General features: G+C 45.0%; 1 protein-coding gene across 3 annotated transcripts in view; it reads right to left on the reverse strand.

Annotated features, from left to right (window-relative positions):
- Nucleotides 1–19,519, reverse strand: part of LOC122943330 (UPF0462 protein C4orf33 homolog) — a 158,558-nt gene that overhangs the window by 27,313 nt on the left and 111,726 nt on the right. For all 3 annotated transcript variants that reach the window (XM_044300991.1, XM_044301007.1, XM_044300998.1), the window contains one exon: nucleotides 6,726–6,786. In XM_044300991.1, coding sequence (XP_044156926.1) covers nucleotides 6,726–6,786 — 61 coding nt within the window. The remainder of the gene's footprint in view (nucleotides 1–6,725; nucleotides 6,787–19,519) is intronic.

The raw sequence follows: 19,519 nt of genomic DNA on the forward strand, positions 1-19,519 counted from the left end.
CATATTATCTTATAGTGTATTGTGAGTATCGAGCTGGGCAGGGGTTTCCTGAGTCAATCCCTGGCAGAAGAGATAAAGCCTCCTGCGGTATCACAGGCTCCTATCAAGACTTAGGTGGAGGCACTTTGTCACTGAAGAAGAAGAAATACGTAAAACTCCCCTATAAGTTAGAGAATTAAAGGGGTTGTCCGGCTTCAGAGCTAAACCAGGACATCCCTCCATTTTCATCCAGGCAGCCCCCCTGGCATGAGCATCGGAGCGGTTCATGCTCTGACGCTCGCCTTTGCCCTGCGCAAAATCGCGCAGGGCAAAGGCATTTTTTGGAGATCCGGTGATTTTTTTGGAGATCTCCATGGGGCTGCCAGGAACCCTGGTGACGTCACTTGCACTCATGGGCGGGATTTATCGCTGCCCTAGCCAGTAAAATGGCTAGGGCAGCGCTAAAGCCAGCCCATCAGAGCTGGTGACGTCACCGAACACACTGCCGGGGGGAAGTTTCCGCCCGGCAGTGTGTTATTGAAAACAAAAGAGCCCGTGGCCTGCGCGATTTAGCACAGGGCATGGGAGCGCATCGGAGCATGAGATGCTCCGATGCCAACATCAGGGGGGCTGTCTGGGTGAAAATAAGAGTATGTCCGGGTTCAGCTCTGAACCCGGACAACCCCTTTAATCCGGGTGTGTTACATATTAGAAAGTAAAATTTAAGTATTTTCAGTAATTTTATTTTATCCGTTTCCGTTGAGCCCCTTTAAACTTACTCACGCTTGATGGAACATTTTTTCATTGACTCTATATACAGTAGTCTGCTGCCCTCCACCCCCTTCTTTTTTTTTGCAATACTCGGTTCTACCCCACAACTAAAGGTGCAATAAGCGATGTTGATGTGCCATTTTTATGAATGTGCTCAAAACAGCCAAAATTAAAGGAAATGTGTCATCAGAAAATGACCTATCATTTAGATCATCATGTTTTTATGTTAAACTTATTTTTACAGAATTTTAGGTGGTTATTTTTAATTTTCCATGTCAGCATCTATATAGTTTAAAGGGCTTCTGTCACCCCACTAAACCTTCTTTTTTTTTATGCTTATTTATAATCCCTACACTGCCTACATAATCTAATTAATCATTTTGGTCCAGTAGATTTTGTTTAAAATGTGCTTTTAAAATATGCAAATTACCTTGCTACCAGCAAGTAGGGCGGCTACTTGCTGGTAGCAGCTGCATCCTCCGATCCTAAAGACGCCCCCTCCGCATGTTGATTGACAGGGCCAGGGAACGGGATCGTTCTCTGCTGGCCCTGTTTGCATTCAAAATCTCGTGCCTGCGCCGTACCTGTCTTCAATCCGCGCAGGCGCACTGAGAGGCGGACGCTCGCTCGGCCGCTCCATCCTCAATGCGCCTGCGCCGGGTGTAGATGTGACGTCATCGGCGCAGGCGCATTGAGGATGGAGCGGCCGAGCAAGCGGCCGCCTCTCAGTGCGCCTGCGCCGATTGAAGACAGGTACGGCCACGGCGCAGGCGCCAGATTTTGAATGCAAACAGGCAGGGCCAGCAGAAAACGATTCCATTCCCTGGCCCTGTCAATCAACATGTGGAGGGGGCGTCTTTAGGATCGGAGGATGCGGCTGCAAGTTTTAAACAAAATCTACTGGACCAAAATGATTAATTAGATTATGTAGGCATAAATCGCAGTTTAGGGATTATAAGTAAGCAAAAAAAAAAAAGGTTTAGCGGGGTGACAGAGGCCCTTTAAATCTATGCCAGCTCACACCCGGTGTAGATTTGATTTTCGGACAAACAGACACTTTTATTAGGAGGCCTGTGCCTCTTGATACATTTGTAAAAACAATGATGACATGGGCACTCCCTTCTGAAATACCATAAGGACCCCAGACGGAACTAGGGGTGGAGGTCCCTTACCATAGAATGTTGTGCAAACCAGGAAGAACACTCGATAACAGAGATGTCTCCCCCGGGCGGGAGAATCACCAGGCTGCTGCACTTGTTAGCCGGAAGCATTAGATGAGGTGCGGAATAGTCAGTGAAAGAGGCTGAGCGCAAGGAGCGGAGGATAAAAAACAAAAGCGTGCTGCACTGCTAAGGCCCAGTTCACACTTCAGTTATGTGGTCAGTTATTTCCATCAGTTATTGTGAGCCAAAACCAGTAGTGAAGCCTACTCAGAGATCAGGTGTAAGGGAAAGATCTGCACCTCTTCTGTGTTTTTGACCCAAACCTGGTTTTGGCTCACAATAACTGATAGAAATAACTGACAATAACTGAAGTGTGAACTCAGCCTATCTTCATTAAAAAATATTAATTAAAAAGTACAATAAAAACAAATAAAATATAGATGCTAGCTACGCGTTTCAGTGGTGGGCCACCACCTTCATCAGGCTAAAGAGTCAAGGTACAGATGCACATATAAATAATGCTGACCACAGCAGAAACTGATTAAGCTGATCATCGCGGGGAAATAGTGATATCTGGAATAGCAATTCATATTTCTGCTAAATAATATGTGATATAATATTAATTGGTATTTAATATAAAGGATGTATTACACTACACACTGACACCATCTATAGTAATACACTTGGCAATGGGAGGTTTGTATGGGAACGTCAAGACCTATATTTGACTATATTTGAAGTCTATCATATATGACAATGTATAAGCCCATACATTAGTAAGACAAGCCTGTATCTATGGCATACATGATTGACAGAGACAGACAAGGGGGTCGTCTTCTTACTCACTGTGTTGGGCTGGTTGCTGCTGAACATAATTGAAGACACACATGGAGCCTGAGAAGGAATTCCTCCCCTTCAGAAAGAAAACTTTAAGGACATTCATATTCACCCATGGACAACAGATTAAGACTTCCTAAACTATTTTTGTAAATAATCAACTTTTATGAAGACTGAAAATAAATCGCATTATTCATTCTTTTATATAACTCTTGTTGAATCCTGGTGATGAGTCCTCCGGGTGGACCACTATATTTGGAGAGGATTACTAAATCAGTTTGATATTTTTCATACATATTTATTTTACATTCAGAGATATATTACAATTTCCTAATACATGATTATAAAATGCTAAATATATGTGAGGGACAGAACATATGAAAATCCAATATGCAATATCCTAACAATAATGACTGGGGATTGGTTTTCAAGTTATGGTCCGTGGTAGGGAAATCCATAACGGAATTCTTGGATAACCCAAACCTTGTACACTGAACTTGAAACACAAGTTCGCTCAACACTAGTTTTCACACCTACATTTTCTTCCCTGTCTACTGAATTTTTAGATCTTGAAGGGCCCACTAATGACATCATCATGCGTATACACTTAAAAAGTGTGGCTGTGAATAGTTATATCCAGTACAATAGTGGACATTTTACTCCCTGTTTAAAGAATGCGCCATAAGGGCAGTTTCAGAGAATCCGTCGGAACTACTGTACCCGTGATTCTGACTACACAGGCAGCCATTGTTAAAAGACGCTTCCTGGACAAGGGTATCCTAAAAGCATTGTGCAGTCTGCTTTTAATAAAACCAATTCCCGATCTCAAGCGGAATGTCTGACTCCTAAGCGTGTTAACGCATCCTCCGACTTTCAATGTAGATTTCTAACCACTTATAATGTATCTCATAAGGAGATAAAAGGCATATTCTGTAAGCATTGGCCGATCCTGATCAGCAATCCGGTTTTAAAAAATGTGTTACCTGTTACACCTGGGACTGTGTTCAGAAGAGCATAGAATCTATAAGGAACTTTGGTCCCGAGTGCACTTAGGACTTTATCCATCTCGTCCCCTCAGCCCTCTAGTGGGCCAGTTGGAAGTTTTAAGTGCAATGGTCCCCTGTTTGCCTGTTGCAATGCCATCTTGGATGGCACTACTACTTTTTTCTTCTTTCTATAGAGCAATGTGCGGCATATTGGCCGTACCATACAGCCCATCAGGTTGAATAAACATCGATATGATATTAGAAAGGGCCTCCTTACACATATTTCCCAGGTGCACGATAAAAATCCTGACTATCTGCCCTAATTGTCATTGATCACATCCCTGAGTCATTACCTTGTAGGTTTAAGAAACAAATAAATAGGGAATCCTTTTAGATATTCCAACTTAGCACCTTGTCCCCTAGTGCTATATATGAGGCGATTGAGATGATCAAAAAGTGAGACAAAAACATTGCTCTGACATTAATGTTTTTGTATTGTAGGCCGCCTGCTCTTTCGTTCACTTCAGGGATAACCTCAATGGGTGTCCTGTTCGTTTGCTGCTGATCTTCTTTTGCACATGTGGCGGTATCATACTTTTATGGCAAACTTTGTTTTGCACTACACACTTTCTATGTGACCATTGATGTCAATATATTTGCATTTCTATACATCTAGTACTTTATCTTAAAATACACCACGGGTGCCCCTCTGATGTATTTTCACATCTTCTGTCCCTCACATATACTTTGCATTTTATAATCATGTATTAGGAAATATTGATCGTTGTTCCAGGTATCACTATTGCATGTTTTTGTGATTTCCCGCGATGATCAGCTTAATCGGTTCCTGCTGGGGCCAGCCCTATTTATATGGGCATCTCGACTCTTCAGCCTCTGAATCTGTTCCACTAAGCGTGCAGATTTCATGGCGAAGTCTCCCTATCGCACCATTCAAACTTCCCCTCGCTGCAGCTCTACAGGTCATCTAGTTATTACCTATACACTTATATCACCTGTTACATGTGCACCTGGCAGCTGAAGGCATCTGTGTTGGTGCCATGTTCATATGTGTCTGCATTACTGAGAAAAAATAAGTTTTAATATATGGAGATGAGCCTCTAGGAGCAATGGGGGTGTTGTCATGACTCCTAGAGTCTCACCTCTCTATTCACAAGGACAGGCATGATTATGTTTTCTCTGCCTGTCCCTGTAAATCAAAGTGCAGAGGGTGTGGCAGTTGCAGAGAGAGCACACCCTCTAGGTGTAATGGTAACGCCCACGTTGCTCCTAAAGGCTCATTTGCATATATTAAAACATAATTTTTCTTAGGAATGGGGGCACATATGGACATAGGACCAACACAGATGTCTTCAGCTGCCAAGCGCACTTGTAACAGATCAGCCAGTGACATAGGTACAAATCTGCTGAAATGACAATACTTATTTTGTATGACTTCTTGAACACAAATTTACACAAAATCCAAATCCGTCATAGGATCTCAATAGCGGAAGAAAACGCTTCAGTTTTGTCCCCATTCATTGTCAATGGGGACAAAACTGAACTGAACAAAACGGAGTGCACCAGAATGCATTCCGTTCTGTTTGGCTGCGTCCCCATCGCGGACAGAATAACGCTGCAAGCAATGGGGACGGATCCGTTTTCTCTGACAAAATTAAAAACGGATCCGTCCCCCATTGACTTTCAATGGTGTTCAGGAGGAATCCGTCTTGGCTATAGAAGACATAATACAACCGGATCTGTTCATGACAGACGCATGCGGTTGTAATATTGTAACGGAAGCGCTTTTGCAGATCCATGACGGATCAGCAAAAAATGCTAGTGTGAAAGTAGTCTAACTGCAGGAGTTGCTAGGTCTTAGCACACCTAAATCAGCTCTGCAGTACTTACCAAAGGGCTGCATTCCTCATGTTAAATGTTAAATGCCCTCCAAAGGACTTTCACCTTAATGGGTAGGCACAAGGTGTAAAAAAAACACAACCACTAGCCCACACTGCAGCTTCTAGCACCACACCCAGTGTCCGTAAATTATATATCCCCTAATGTCCCCTATATCTTAAAGGCTGGAAAGGGAACATAAGTTAAAAAATATTAAAATATAAAATCTGTGCATCACAAGAAAAAAGACCAAAAAAGTTTTTAAATAACTGAACAAATAAAAGTTCTAGCTTTTGTAGCTGCATGTACTTAAAAAAAGGAAAATGTGCCTGGTCACTAAGGAGATAAATAGCCCAGACCTTACTACGTTCTTACTGGTTAAAGGGGTTGTCTCACTAATGTATTATGATAGTCCATATTGCCTCATTTCTTGGATTGATTCATTTTTCCATCTCATTATTTACTGCTCGTATCCAGGGGTTACGAACACCACTGCAGCACAGATACGACGTGGCCAGGACAGGACTCCCACAGCCCTGGCCAATAGAGGGGCCGATATCTTTTTCTGTAGCGTACAAGCACGACCACCACTGATGGATTGTGGGGTGGTCCTAACCATGGAAACGAGCAGTGTATAATGTGATGAAAAAATGAATCCAGCCAGCAAAGGAGGCAATATGGGTAATAACAATACATTAGTAAGTGTCTTGTATTAACTTTCTCTACCCCTTGAAGTTATATAAAAGCACTGAAAAATTTCCTTCTTTAGAACTGACTAATGCTTATTACTCACTGTTACGGGAGGTACAACTAATGTCCTTAAATGATGGATGTACTCCCAGGAATGGGAGCCATACACAGATGTAACAACAAGGATTCCACAGTAAAGGAAGGAAGATGTAGGACAGAGGTGCAGCATTACTGAACTGTGGTAACTAACTATAAAGTATATAAATGACATATGGCTGTGCCGCCACATTACCACCTCTCGTGAATACGTGCTTTAACAATGGAGATTTGTAGAACGTGGATGGGGACAACTCACTGACACAGACTGCATCGCATAGTCAGAAGTACAAAAAAATAAACTTACGGGCCAAGTTCGACTTCTAGATACTGCTCCTTCTCAGAATTTAGGAAAAACGCTTCGACAACTGTAAAAACAAGAAAGCAATACATTTCATTACATAATATCAGAAACTGAGCAGCCCATGTCCTGAGACGCTGAGTGATATGGATAATCATTCTTCTGAGGCACGGGAGGCAGTCCCCTGGAAACCTCTGTCAACTAAATACAGGGGACTACAGTAATTTGAAGCTCCTGGACCCCAGTGCAAAGTCTGTAGTAGCGCTCCCGTGTGCAGTTTATAATGTGTCTTCTCAGCACCCCTCTAGCCCCTAATGAGAAACAGAGATTGGTGTAATAGGTCCCACTTTATTACAGAGAGTAACAGAGACTGCCATATAGCCAACATTTCTCTATTAGCATTTTTATTCTACAATTAGCCGCACAATTATTCTTGCAATAGTACGGAGCAGGAAATCTGATTTATTTTTCAGTACAGTTGACAAGACGAGTGAGCCGTTATGGTTGGTTGGGTGGTGCTCACCTTCATCCTGATCCTGATAACTTATAAGAACATTTATAATTTATTCCAAGCTACCATCAAAAGACATCTATATTTCATTTAAAAGGGATTTCCCAGAGCACAATGTGGATATGAATACTACAGTACCCCTGCTGATCAGCTGTTTGAACAGGCCATGATGCTCTGGTGAATGCTGCAGCCCCTGACTAGGCCAGTGATGTCATGTTCATTGGTCACCTGGTCTATGTCTAGCTCAGTCCAATTCAAGTAAATGGGCCTAGGCTGCAATGCCAAGCACAACCACTATATAACGTATGGCGCTGTGCTTGGTATGCCGTGAGGAGGCCATAGCGCTTACTGTAGTGGTTGAGCAGAAATGGGGAGTGGCTTAGAATGCAAACTGGCGCCAAAATGTTGTCATAAAATATGTGCCACATTTATCATGTAGCATGAGCCATTGTGATAAGTATGGCAGATTCTCAGACTGTCTAGTCTGAGTTTATGTTGTATAATTATTAGCCAATAGCCAGGATTCATACACCCACGCCAATAATTTTAGACTCTGCCTAACTTATGCATACAGTATACAGGGATGCTTTGAGATGCAAAATTGTGCTGAATCATGGAAAAACTATTTGGGGAAGATTTATCAAAACTGGTGTCATGGAAAACTGGCTTTGTTGCCCATAGAATTCCACCTTTCATTTTCCAAAGGAGCTCTGAAAGGTGGAATCTGATTGGTTGTTGTTGGCAATGAAGCCAGTTTTCCTTTACACAGTTTTGATGAATCTCCCCCCATTGTGATGCAACACTGGTCACAACCAGTCACTCAGTAGTTACAATCTAAGGGTATATTTGGGCAGCACGGTGGCTCCGTGGTTAGCATTGGTGCATAGCGGTGCTGGGGTCCTAGGTTTGAATCCTACCAAGGACATGTAATTAGTATGTTCTCTCTGGGTTTCCTCTGGATACTCCGGTTTCCTCCCACACTCCAAAGACATACTGATAGGGACCTTGTGAGCCCCATTGGGGACAGTAAGTGATGATAATGTCTGTAAAGTGCTATGGAATATAGTAGCGCTATATAAGTGCATAAATAAATATTCACACATGAAGACATTTCTGCAGCTGTTCCATTCATCTATACAGGACTTGCATATAGCGTGTAGGAGCTGCCAAAACAACCCCAACTGATTTTCAGTTGCAGAAATGTGCAGTTTGATTGTAGATTGATTGCAGATTTCAACCTTTGCAAACTCACAGAATTATTTTTTTTTATAGCGTTTATTTAACACTTTTCAAGTTATTACAACAATCCCAAGGGAAAACAGTTCAGTCTGACACAGTCACTCGCATGAGCAAGTTCAACGAGTCCATCATTATCATATTACATGACAGTAGGGAACAAAAACATAGTTGTAGTACAGTATCTTGTTGTCATTAGAAAGGCAATACCACACTCACTCACACCCATCCGCACTCACATACACACACATGGGTGGTGCAGTCTCAAGTACCAACAAGCCTCAAACTGTGCCCCCTGCTTGTACCCACAAGCCCCAGATTTTGTCAAAGCGATCAGGCACTCCCCTGGCTTCATACGTTAATTTGCACATCTGCAGGTCGTTATTTATAAGGTGCACCCACTGTACCACCGTAGGACACTTTGGCGGTTTCCAGTTCAGCAGTATGTTCATCCTCCCATAATACATTAACAGACGTAACAGTGCTCTACTATATTTGAATGCCGTCGCATCAGAGACTAGCCCCATGACACACACCACTGGATCACAAATCCCTGGCAGCCCCAGTTTGACATTAATGAAATCGCATACCCCTTTCCAGTATATCTGGATTATTGGACACCGCCACACCATGTGAAAGAAGGATCCCCTAACTTCCCCACATCTGTCACACCCAGGGGTCGGTAATTGCCGCATCTGGTAAAGACGCATCGGGGTCAGATACACCCTGTGCATCCATTTAATTTGAATGAGCTGATCCCGAGCGCTTATAACAGACTTCCTCCACCCCAGACGCCATTCCTCCAAGTGAGAATCTTCCAACTCTGGGATATCCACCGACCATTTAACAAATGATCGCTGGATAGGGGACTCCTGCATCTTAATAATTTCAACATAAAAGGAGGAAATTGGCTTGTGCAGTTTCTCTCTCCTGGCTATAGATTCCAGTGGGCCACACTCTAAATTCAGGGCTAAGGACTGAAACTGCTTTTCACATGCATGTCTCAACTGGAGGAAGCGGTAAAAAACTCGTGTGGGGTAGCAGGAAGTCTGCACGCACACTCTCGAAGGAGCGGAAAACCCCGTCCTGGAACAGCTGTGTTAGATACTTCAGACCTTTCCGTGGCCAAAATTCTAAGTCTGATAGGTAAAAGAGCTCGGGGAGGTGCTTATTACGCAACAGTGGGATATACGGGGACCAGGTTTCTCCCGTTTGGCTAACCATACGTGTGTCCACAAATCTCTCCCACGCCTCCAGAACCGTCACCATAGCCTCCGTGTTGTTCTTGGTGTCCAGGGCTCCGCCTCCCCTATATACCAGATTTGTCAGGGCCTCATACGACCCTACTAGCGCCGCCTCTAACACCACTGCCGGATTGTTGGCATCCGCCCTGATCCACCAGGATGCATACATCAAGCGAGTCGCTATATAATAAACATACATATCCGGGAGTTGCAAACCCCCCTGCGGGTAGGAGGCTTTCAGTGTCTTTCTTGCAATTCTTGGGGTCCTGTTACACCACAGGAATTGGGTCATGACTTTGTCTAGAGTATCGAAATGGGCTTTAGGAATCCTCACTGGGGCCGCTCTATACACATATAATAGCTTAGGTAACAACACCATTTTAACAATGTTAATTCTGCCTACTAGAGTTAGGGGGAGATTTTCCCAGGCTTCCAACTTGCGCGTGACATATTTCATAGTGGGCCTCAAATTCAGGTGACAGAACTGCCGAGGATCTCTATGAATATGAATCCCTAAATATAAGAAGCTGTCTACAACCTTCAGAGGGGACACTGGTGAGACGTCTATCCCATCCTCCACATCCACTATGCATAGACTGGATTTAGCCCAATTCACTCGTAGTCCTGAGTACCTACCATATCCATTCACCACTTCTAACAGAGTTTCTAAGGTCAGCCAAGTACACCAACAGGTCATCCGCGTACAGCGACACCTTCTCCTGTACCCCGGCTATCGTCCATCCCTCCATCAAGGAGCTATTATTGATTAGTTGCGTGAGGGGTTCCATTATCAGGGCAAACAACAATGGTGACAGAGGACAACCCTGTCTGGTGCCCCTATACAACCGGAAAGGTCGAGAAGTCACACCATTCACTCGGATGCGTGCCATAGGCGCCTGATATAACAGCTGGACCCATTTAATAAAGGAGGGGGGGAAATGAAGGCGGGATATCGTCTCCCAAATAAAGCACCACTCTACCGAGTCAAAGGCTTTCTCATTATCGAGAGATGCCAGGACCCTCGATCCCGCGTTATCATGCCTGACCTGCAAGTTAGTGTATAGTCTCCTAAGATTGATATCCGTCGTCTTCCCAGGCATAAAGCCTGACTGGTCCGGGTCGATGATGGACAATACTACCCCACTAAGTCTTCTGGCCAAAATTTTGGCCAATATTTTTGCGTCAGTGTTCAGTAGGGAAATCGGTCTATACGACGCACAGTGGTCCGGAAGCTTCCCAGCTTTATGAATTACCACAATGGTGGCCTCACCAAATGATGGGGGCAACCCACCGGATTCATAGGCGTAAGTGAACAGTTTCAGTAAACGCGTAGAATGCAAATCAGCATCCAGTCCATACCATTCAACCGGGAAGCCATCCGGACCAGGTGATTTCCCTACTGCCATAGCCCCTATCGCGGCTTTAATCTCCCCTTTGTCAATAAGTCCTCCTAAGTACGCGCTATCTGTCTTGGCCAAGGGTGTAAGGGGGATGATTTGAAGGAAGGATCGGATCTCACCCGGGGTCAAGCTGAGCCTAGAGCTATATAGGTCTGCATAGAATTGGGCGAATTGCTCGCAGATCTCCCCGGGCCGATATACTTTCGAGCCATCGCCACAGGTAATGTGTGGGACTACCGTCTGTGGCACCTCAATCCTGGCCAGAAAAGCCAAGGCACTCCCATTCTTGTCCCCATCAGCAAAAACTAAGTGCCTTTGATACAGTAACTTCTTCTGGGTATACTCTGTTAGATGTAAAGTGAGCTTCCTCGGTGCCTCATCCCACAACCTACGGTTCTCTACATTCGGGTCTACAGTGTAAGCCTGCTCTGTCTCTACCACCTCTTCCTCCAACTTGACCCTAGTAGCACTCAGTTCTTTCCTATGCGTAGCTATCGCCTGAATCAAGGTACCACGCAGTACCACTTTAAAGGCCTCCCACTCCACTGATGGGTTAGTTGAGCCCTCATTAAATTCCCAGTAGTCTTTCATACCTTGCTGCGCCGCCCAAACTACAGGCAGGACCTCCAGCCATTTACTATTAAGCCTCCTTATTCTTTTAGTCAGTGCTAGGGGTTGTCTCAGAATTACCAATAAGGGAGCATGGTCAGAAATGCCCCTTGGCAAATAGTCAGCAACCGCCAATGAGGGTAACAGATCTCTACTGAGGAATACTAAGTCAATCCGAGAGAGTGCCGCATGAGAGGCCGAATAACAGGAGTATTGACGTATCCCCGGATGTAAATATCTCCAGCCCTCTGTTAATGCGAATACATCTGCCCAGGAACTTAGTGCATCATTATGAGTATCAGCAGGACGAAGCCGGTCCAATGATCGATCTAAGACAGCATTATAGTCCCCAAGCACAATCAGAGGCACTGGGGGCATGGATGCTAAAGGTTTCATAATCTCGTCCAGTATCTCCCTTCGAAAGGGGGGGGGGGGAACATAAACACCTACCACCAGGTAGTCAATGCCTCTGATTGCAGCGTGAAGGACCACAAAGCGCCCCATCGTATCGGTGTATACCGAGTGCGACCGGAAGGGAAGGGATTTGGCAACCAGAATTGATACACCTCTGGCTCTAGAGCTATAAACAGCATGGTAGGCCGCACCAACCCAGGGTCTCCGTAGCGCCAGGATTTTCCGCCCCTGCAGATGTGTCTCCTGCAATATCAGTACGTCCGGGTTGTGATTACGTAGGAAATTAAAGACCAGAGATCTCTTAAGTTTGTCATTAAGGCCTCTGACATTCCAGGAGACAAAACGACAGAGCGTCATCGTGGCAGCTTGTTAAAAGCATATCTCCAAAAGAAACCGCACCACCCAAGCCAAGCATTCACACAATCATACCCACTCTTCACATTCAAACCGAGAAACTCCCAATATGCCCAGAACATCGGACCCAACCCCCCTCCCTGCCCAGATGACCCCAACATATCCAAGCCTAAATACCCCCCCCCCCCACTTGTCTCACTAGTGGAAATAGGGACGAAGACCCTTGCCCAACCCACTATTCTAGGTAAACCCCTGAACCTAACCCAGATAGCAGATTACCTAACCTTCACACATTCAGCTCCATCTTACAGTAAAGACATCTACAGTATATGCTGAGACCCCCAGCACATAAGTCCCATTATACTAAACCCCTGCGGTCAAGCCAGTCCGAAGCCTCTTCAGGGGTAGCGAAGAATTTCACCAGCTCTCCGTCTTGCACTCTGAGCCGTGCCGGATACATCATGGCATAGATAAGTCCCTTCTCCCAAGGCCGGGTCCTCACCGCCGTGAACTGTCTGCGTTGCTTCTGCACTTCTGTAGACAAGTCCGGGTAAAAGGTGATCCGGGTGTTGTCAAAATGAATGTCCTTTAAACGTCGGGCCACCGCAAGCACAGCATCCCGATCCCTATAATTCAGGACCTTGAAGATGAAAGGACGAGGTGGGGCCCCCGGAGTCAGAGGGCGGGTGGGAATCCTGTGGGCCCGTTCAACTGCAAAAGTCCCTGAGAGGTTTATCGGGTCCAGGACTTGTTTAATAAGGGCCTCCGCAAATTCCTCAGGTGTGGTACCTTCCGCCTTTTCAGGTAGCCCCATAATGCGGACATTGTTCCGTCTATTGCGGTTCTCTGCATCCTCTACTTTCGCCATCAGGGTCTTGACCTGGTTCTGTAGGGCGTTAATCGCAGAATCTTCCCGCTGAGCTCTGTCTTCCACATCACCTAGCCGCCTCTATACCTCAGTAGTTCTCTCTCGTATCTTGTCAATGTCATGCCTGAGGAGAGTGAGATCAGCCTGCACATGGTCAATCTTGACAGTAAGCGCCGTCTGACAGTTAGTAATAGCCGCCATAACTTTCGCCAGGTCCACCTGCGATTGTGCAGAGGAGGCCCCAACCTCCCTATCCTCCGTTTGGCTCATATTGTCCAGCATCAATTTAGGCTGGTTAGCTGGGCCTGGGGTGCCCGTTTTTCGGCCCATAAAGTGACCTCCCGCTCTCACCGAGAGGACCTCCGTCCGGGGTGTCTCGCCGTAGGTAGGCCGCACTCAGGGGACCCGACGGGCAGCAATAGTCACAACCGCAGGGCAGATAGATGGGCTGCCGGTAGCCAGTCCGGATATTGAATACCGCAGGGGGTCCCTGGCAGAAAAACAGGAACCGAGCGGTCAGATTAACAGGATAAACTCAGGATGATAGCGGAGCTGAACTAACATGCGACCTCACGCCATGACAGTCAGAACTCACAGAAATTTGATGCAAAATCCCCACCAGTTCTGGGACAGAGAACAGGGGATTCTAAGTTAGTTCTGTGACTAACTTAGGATAGGTCATCCATATCTGACCAGTAGGGGTGCGACTCCCGGCACCAGCACTGGTAGCATCTTCCTAAGCCAGTGCAATCATGTTGGTCACACGGGCCCATGTGCAGCTCAGTCCATCCTGGCCTCCAATACCAAGCAAAGCCAATATACAACGTATGGGCTGTGACAGGGATAGTACGATTGTGATACCATTCTTTAAAAAAAAATAAAGTTTTTTATATTCTCATCTGTGGGTAAGCTGTAGTATTTATTGATACCATTTTGGGATATGTATGACATTTTTGGTCACTTTTTATTCATGTTGTGGAGAAGGGTGGGGTGGGTGGGGCAAAGGCGCAGGCTCCCTCCCTTCAAATGACCTCTCAAATGCCATGCTTGCAATTGACCACAGCACCTGAGCAGTTAAATGTGTGTGATCGCTCCACTGCCAACAGATGTCTGCTGTGTAAAACAGCAGCACCTGCCAGCTATGGTGCCCCCTCAGCTCCAGAGCAGCCACCATCTTTAAAAGACTCAACTTTTATTGTACATGTACAATGGATGTCGCAAAATGGTCAATTATACAGTATCCATAAATTTACATATTAGGAAGGCATCTGTGTTGGTCCCATGTTCACATGTTGAGAGCCAAGTCTCTAAGTGTAACGGTAACGCCCCCATTGCTCCTAGAGGCTCATTTGCATACAGTGGGATGCGAAAGTTTGGGCAACCTTGTCAATCATCATGATTTTCCTGTATAAATCGTTGGTTGTTACGATAAAAAAAATGTCAGTTAAATATATCATATAGGAGACACACAGTGATATTTGAGAAGTGAAATGAATTTTATTGGATTTACAGAAAGTTGTGCTATAATTGTTTAAACAAAATTAGGAAGGTGCATAAATTTGGGCACCACAAAAAAGAAATGAAATCAATATTTAGTAGATCCTCCTTTTGCAGAAATTACAGCCTCTAAACGCTTCCTGTAGGTTCCAATGAGAGTCTGGATTCTGGTTGAAGGTATTTTGGACCATTCCTCTTTACAAAACATCTTTAGTTCATTCAAGTTTGATGGCTTCCGAGCATGGACAGCTCTCTTTAAGTCACACCACAGATTTTCAATTATATTCAAGTCTGGGGACTGAGATGGCCATTCCAGAACGTTGTACTTGTTCCTCTGCATAAATGCCTTAGTGGATTTTGAGCAGTGTTTAGGGTCGTTGTCTTGTTGAAAGATCCAGCCCCAGCGCAGCTTCAGCTTTGTCACTGATTCCTGGACATTGGTCTCCAGAATCTGCTGATACTGAGTGGAATCCATGTGTCCCTCAACTTTGACAAGATTCCCAGTCCCTGCACTGGCCACACAGCCCCACATCATGATGGAACCACCACCATATTTTACTGTAGGTAGCAGGTGTTTTTCTTGGAATGCTGTGTTCTTTTTCCTCCATGCATAACACCCCTTGTTATGGCCAAATAACTCAATTTTAGTTTCATCAGTCCACAGCACCTTATTCCAAAATGAAGCTGGCTTGTCCAAATGTGCTTTAGCCCACCTCAAGCGGCACTTCTGTCTATCCGAGATTTTTCTTGGTCTGCCACTTCGAGCCTTAACTTGAACTGAGCCTGTGGTCTTCCATTTCCTCAATATGTTCCTAACTGTGGAAACAGCTGAAATCTCTGAGACAGCTTTCTGTATCCTTCCCCTAAACCATGATGGTGAACAATCTTTGTCTTCAGGTCATTTTAGAGTTTGTTTTGAGACCCCCCCATGTTGCTACTCTTCATAGAAAATTCAAAGAGGAGGGAAACTTACAATTGACCCCCTTAAATACTCTTTCTCATAATTGATAGGTCAGGGGTCACTGAGCTTACCAAGCCAATTTGGGTTCCAATAATTAGTTCTAAAGGTTTTGGAATCAATAAAATGACAACAGTGCCCAAATATATGCACCTGCCTAATTTTGTTTAAACAATTATAGCACACTTTCTGTAAATCCAATAAACCTTATTTCACTTCTCAAATATCACTGTGTGTGTCTCCTATATGATATATTTAACTGACATTTTTACAGGAAAATCATGACAATTAACAAGGTTGCCCAAACTTTTGTATCCCACTGTATATTGAAACATAATTTTTCTCAGTAATGCAGACACATATGAACATGGGACCAACACAGATGCCTTCAGCTGCCAAGCACATATAAATCACAGAAAAAAATGCACCAAACGGATATGCCACTGACTATACTAGCTAGTCATACAAGCAGATATTAAAAGCTGAGACTTTTGCCAATATATTCCTGTCAGGAACATATCGGAGCCCATCATGCACCACGTCACGGTCTCTCAGCATGGCAAGGGTCCTACCACTACGCTAACTGTGGTGTGAACACGGTCTGAAGGTGATGAAATCCAGCTCACAGCCAAGCTTCCACACAATCGCATTGTAAGCCACACCCATATCAGACCGTGTGATGGAGGTTACCAGGTGCAAAAGAATGTTTAAATGCCAGGTAAAGGCACATTCAATACATATAAAACAAAATCACAGAAATATAGTGGCAAATATGGGGGAACTGCTCAAACCCCAAACACTGTAGCGTGTTTCATTGGGAGAGCAGTCCCACCGCATGTGGACCGCAGCAAACGACCATCCCCAGCAAAAAATGCGTACAATGGAGGATGCTGGCGCGGTCCACATGCACCACAAAGGCATCCTACACAAAACGGAGCATTGTGCAGATGAAAATATAATTATATAAATCACAGAAAAAAATGCACCAAACGGATATGCCACTGACTATACTAGCTAGTCATACAAGCAGATATTAAAAGCTGAGACTTTTGCCAATATATTCCTGTCAGGAACTTATCGGAGCCATGGCAAAAGTCTCAGCTTTTAATATCTGCTTGTATGACTAGCTAGTATAGTCAGTGGTAGGGATCGACCGATTATCGGATTTACCGATATTATCGGCCGATATTCAGGATTTTGAACACTATCGGTATCGGCATCTATTTTGCCGATATTCCGATAGTGTATGGGAACACAGATCGCGCTGCTGACAGCGCTCTCCGTGTTCCCCTTAGCAGCACAGGGGAGAAGGAAGCAGTGTCTCCTCCCCCTGTGCTGCTGCTGCCGCTGCCGCCAATGAGAGGACAGGGGACAGGAGGAGGGGAGGAGCTATGGCCACTGCTCCACCAATGAAGATTAATCTATCATTCATTCATATACAGGAGGCGGGAGCTGCAGGATCACATAGCCGGCTCCCGACCTCTATGAGCTGTAGCTGCGATCTGCGGTAGTTAACTCCTCAGGTGCCGCGGATCGCAGCTACTGCTCATAGAGGTCGGGAGCCGGCTATGTGATCCTGCAGCTCCCGCCTCCTGTATATGAAATTAAGCTTCATTGGTGGCGCAGTGCGCCCCCCCAAGCCCCCCAGTATTAGACATTGGTGGCGCAGTGCGCCCCCCAAGCCCCCCCCCCCCAGTATTAAGCATTGGTGGCGCAGTGCGCCCCCCCTCCCCCCCAGTATTAAGCAGTGGTGGCGCATAGGGCCCCCCACCCCAGTCGCAGTGCGCCCCTCCACAGGATCCCCTCTCCCTTGCTCCTCCGATCGGAGCCCCAGCAGTGTAATGCTGGGGCTCCGATCGGTTACCATGGCAGCCAGGACGCTATTGAAGCCCTGGCTGCCATGATAAGCTCCATGCTGCTGTGTGCACAGAGCACACAGCAGCAGGGACAGTGTGAGCTCCTATTCACCCTGATAGATCTCTATCAGGGTGAATAGGACAAGGGTTCTAGTCCCTAAGGGGGCTAAAAGTTACTTAAAAAAAAAAAGTTACAAAAAAAATTATAAAAACACCAAAATATAAATGAAAAAGAAAGATTTAAAAAAAAAAATACACATTAACAATAAACATAAATTTTCAGCAGATTTGTGGGAATTTTTATTTTTTTTAAAAAAATGAAAATTCCCAGAATATCGGTATAAATTATCGGCTATCGGCCTGAAAGTTCACAAATTATCGGTATCGGCCCTAAAAAATCAATCCTAGTCGATCCCTAGTCAGTGGCATATCCGTTTGGTGCATTTTTTTCTGTGATTTATATAATTATATTTTCATCCGCACAATGCTCCGTTTTGTGTAGTATGCCTTTGTGGTGCATGTGGACCGCGCCGGCATCCTCCATTGTACGCATTTTTTGCTGGTGATGGTCGTTTGCTGCGGTCCACATGCGGTGGGACTGCTCCTCCAATGAGAAACACCCTACAGTGTTTGGGGTTTGAGCAGTTCCCCCATATTTGCCACTATATTTCTGTGATTTTGCCAAGCACATATGTAACAGGTCAGCCAGTATCACAGGTACAAATCTGCTGACCGATGCCCTTTAAGTTGTTTGCCACTTTATAATAACTTGATTTAACGAGAATATACAGTTTCCTCCCTATGATCACCATTTACATGTCCCAAGGTACACTATGGAGGCATGAAAGTTTGTGTGGTATTTTGCAGTGTTTTTAAGCAAACACTGCCAGCCACAGATAATGCATGATTTTATTTGTTTTTGGGCCAAAAAAGCCAGGAACAAAGCTGTGTGTGTAGGAAACGATACGGTGCTCTAACTGAAAACAGCTTTAGAAATATGGGTGTTCCCCACATATGTACAATGCTAAAACAAGTTAGTTAACACATCCTATAAAAGAAAAGAAATGTGCTGGTGCGCATCTCTGTGGCGGAAAGACAGATGCAAACACACAATGCAACAGCACTCTGCAAACTCTGAATAAATGGATTAAAAATGTTTACATTGTTTTCATAGATCCTTATGATGCTGTGAGTTTGGGTCAGTTAGCCCGAGACACGTGTAAGTAATAAAGAAAGATATGTCCGGAATGTACCTGTATAATTAGCCCCTTAAAGGGTTTTTCCAGGATTTGGTCCCTTTTCAACTAGCCCCCGTGGCCTATGGTACCAAATGATGAATCATAGTGAACTGTTCACAACAGCTCTGGTCGGAGGTCTTCTGGTCCCTACCAGATTACTTCTGGCCACTGCAGTCAAGGACTGGTCTCAGCAGTGACATGCCCCGAAGCGGCACATCAATGCTGGGTCATGTGCTGCTTGGGGACAGGTCACTGTTGAGGCTAGCCATTGGCTGCAGCGAGTAATTACCATTTCCTGAAGGTCAGCATGATCTCTCCCTTGACTAGGGCCATCCTAGGGGATATAGGAGGTTCCTGACAAGGGATCTACCCTATCGGGGCGGCTATTCCGTTCTTAGGCAGGGTATCGAGTAATAGGGTGAGCTCCAGGGTCAGAAATCCCCTTTATCTGCCGCCCATTCCCCAGGCCTATCTTTTATATCTTTGAGTTTTGCAATATCATTTTTTATTTTATTGTTTTCTGTTTGGTCACATCTGGGTTATATATACTTTTTTAACAGTACATTGAAGGCTATGTTTTAAATGGTGGTAGTCTGTGACACTTCTGAAATGCTA

This window comes from Bufo gargarizans, chromosome 1 (genome assembly GCF_014858855.1).
Source record: "Bufo gargarizans isolate SCDJY-AF-19 chromosome 1, ASM1485885v1, whole genome shotgun sequence".
Taxonomy (NCBI): Eukaryota; Metazoa; Chordata; class Amphibia; order Anura; family Bufonidae; genus Bufo; species Bufo gargarizans.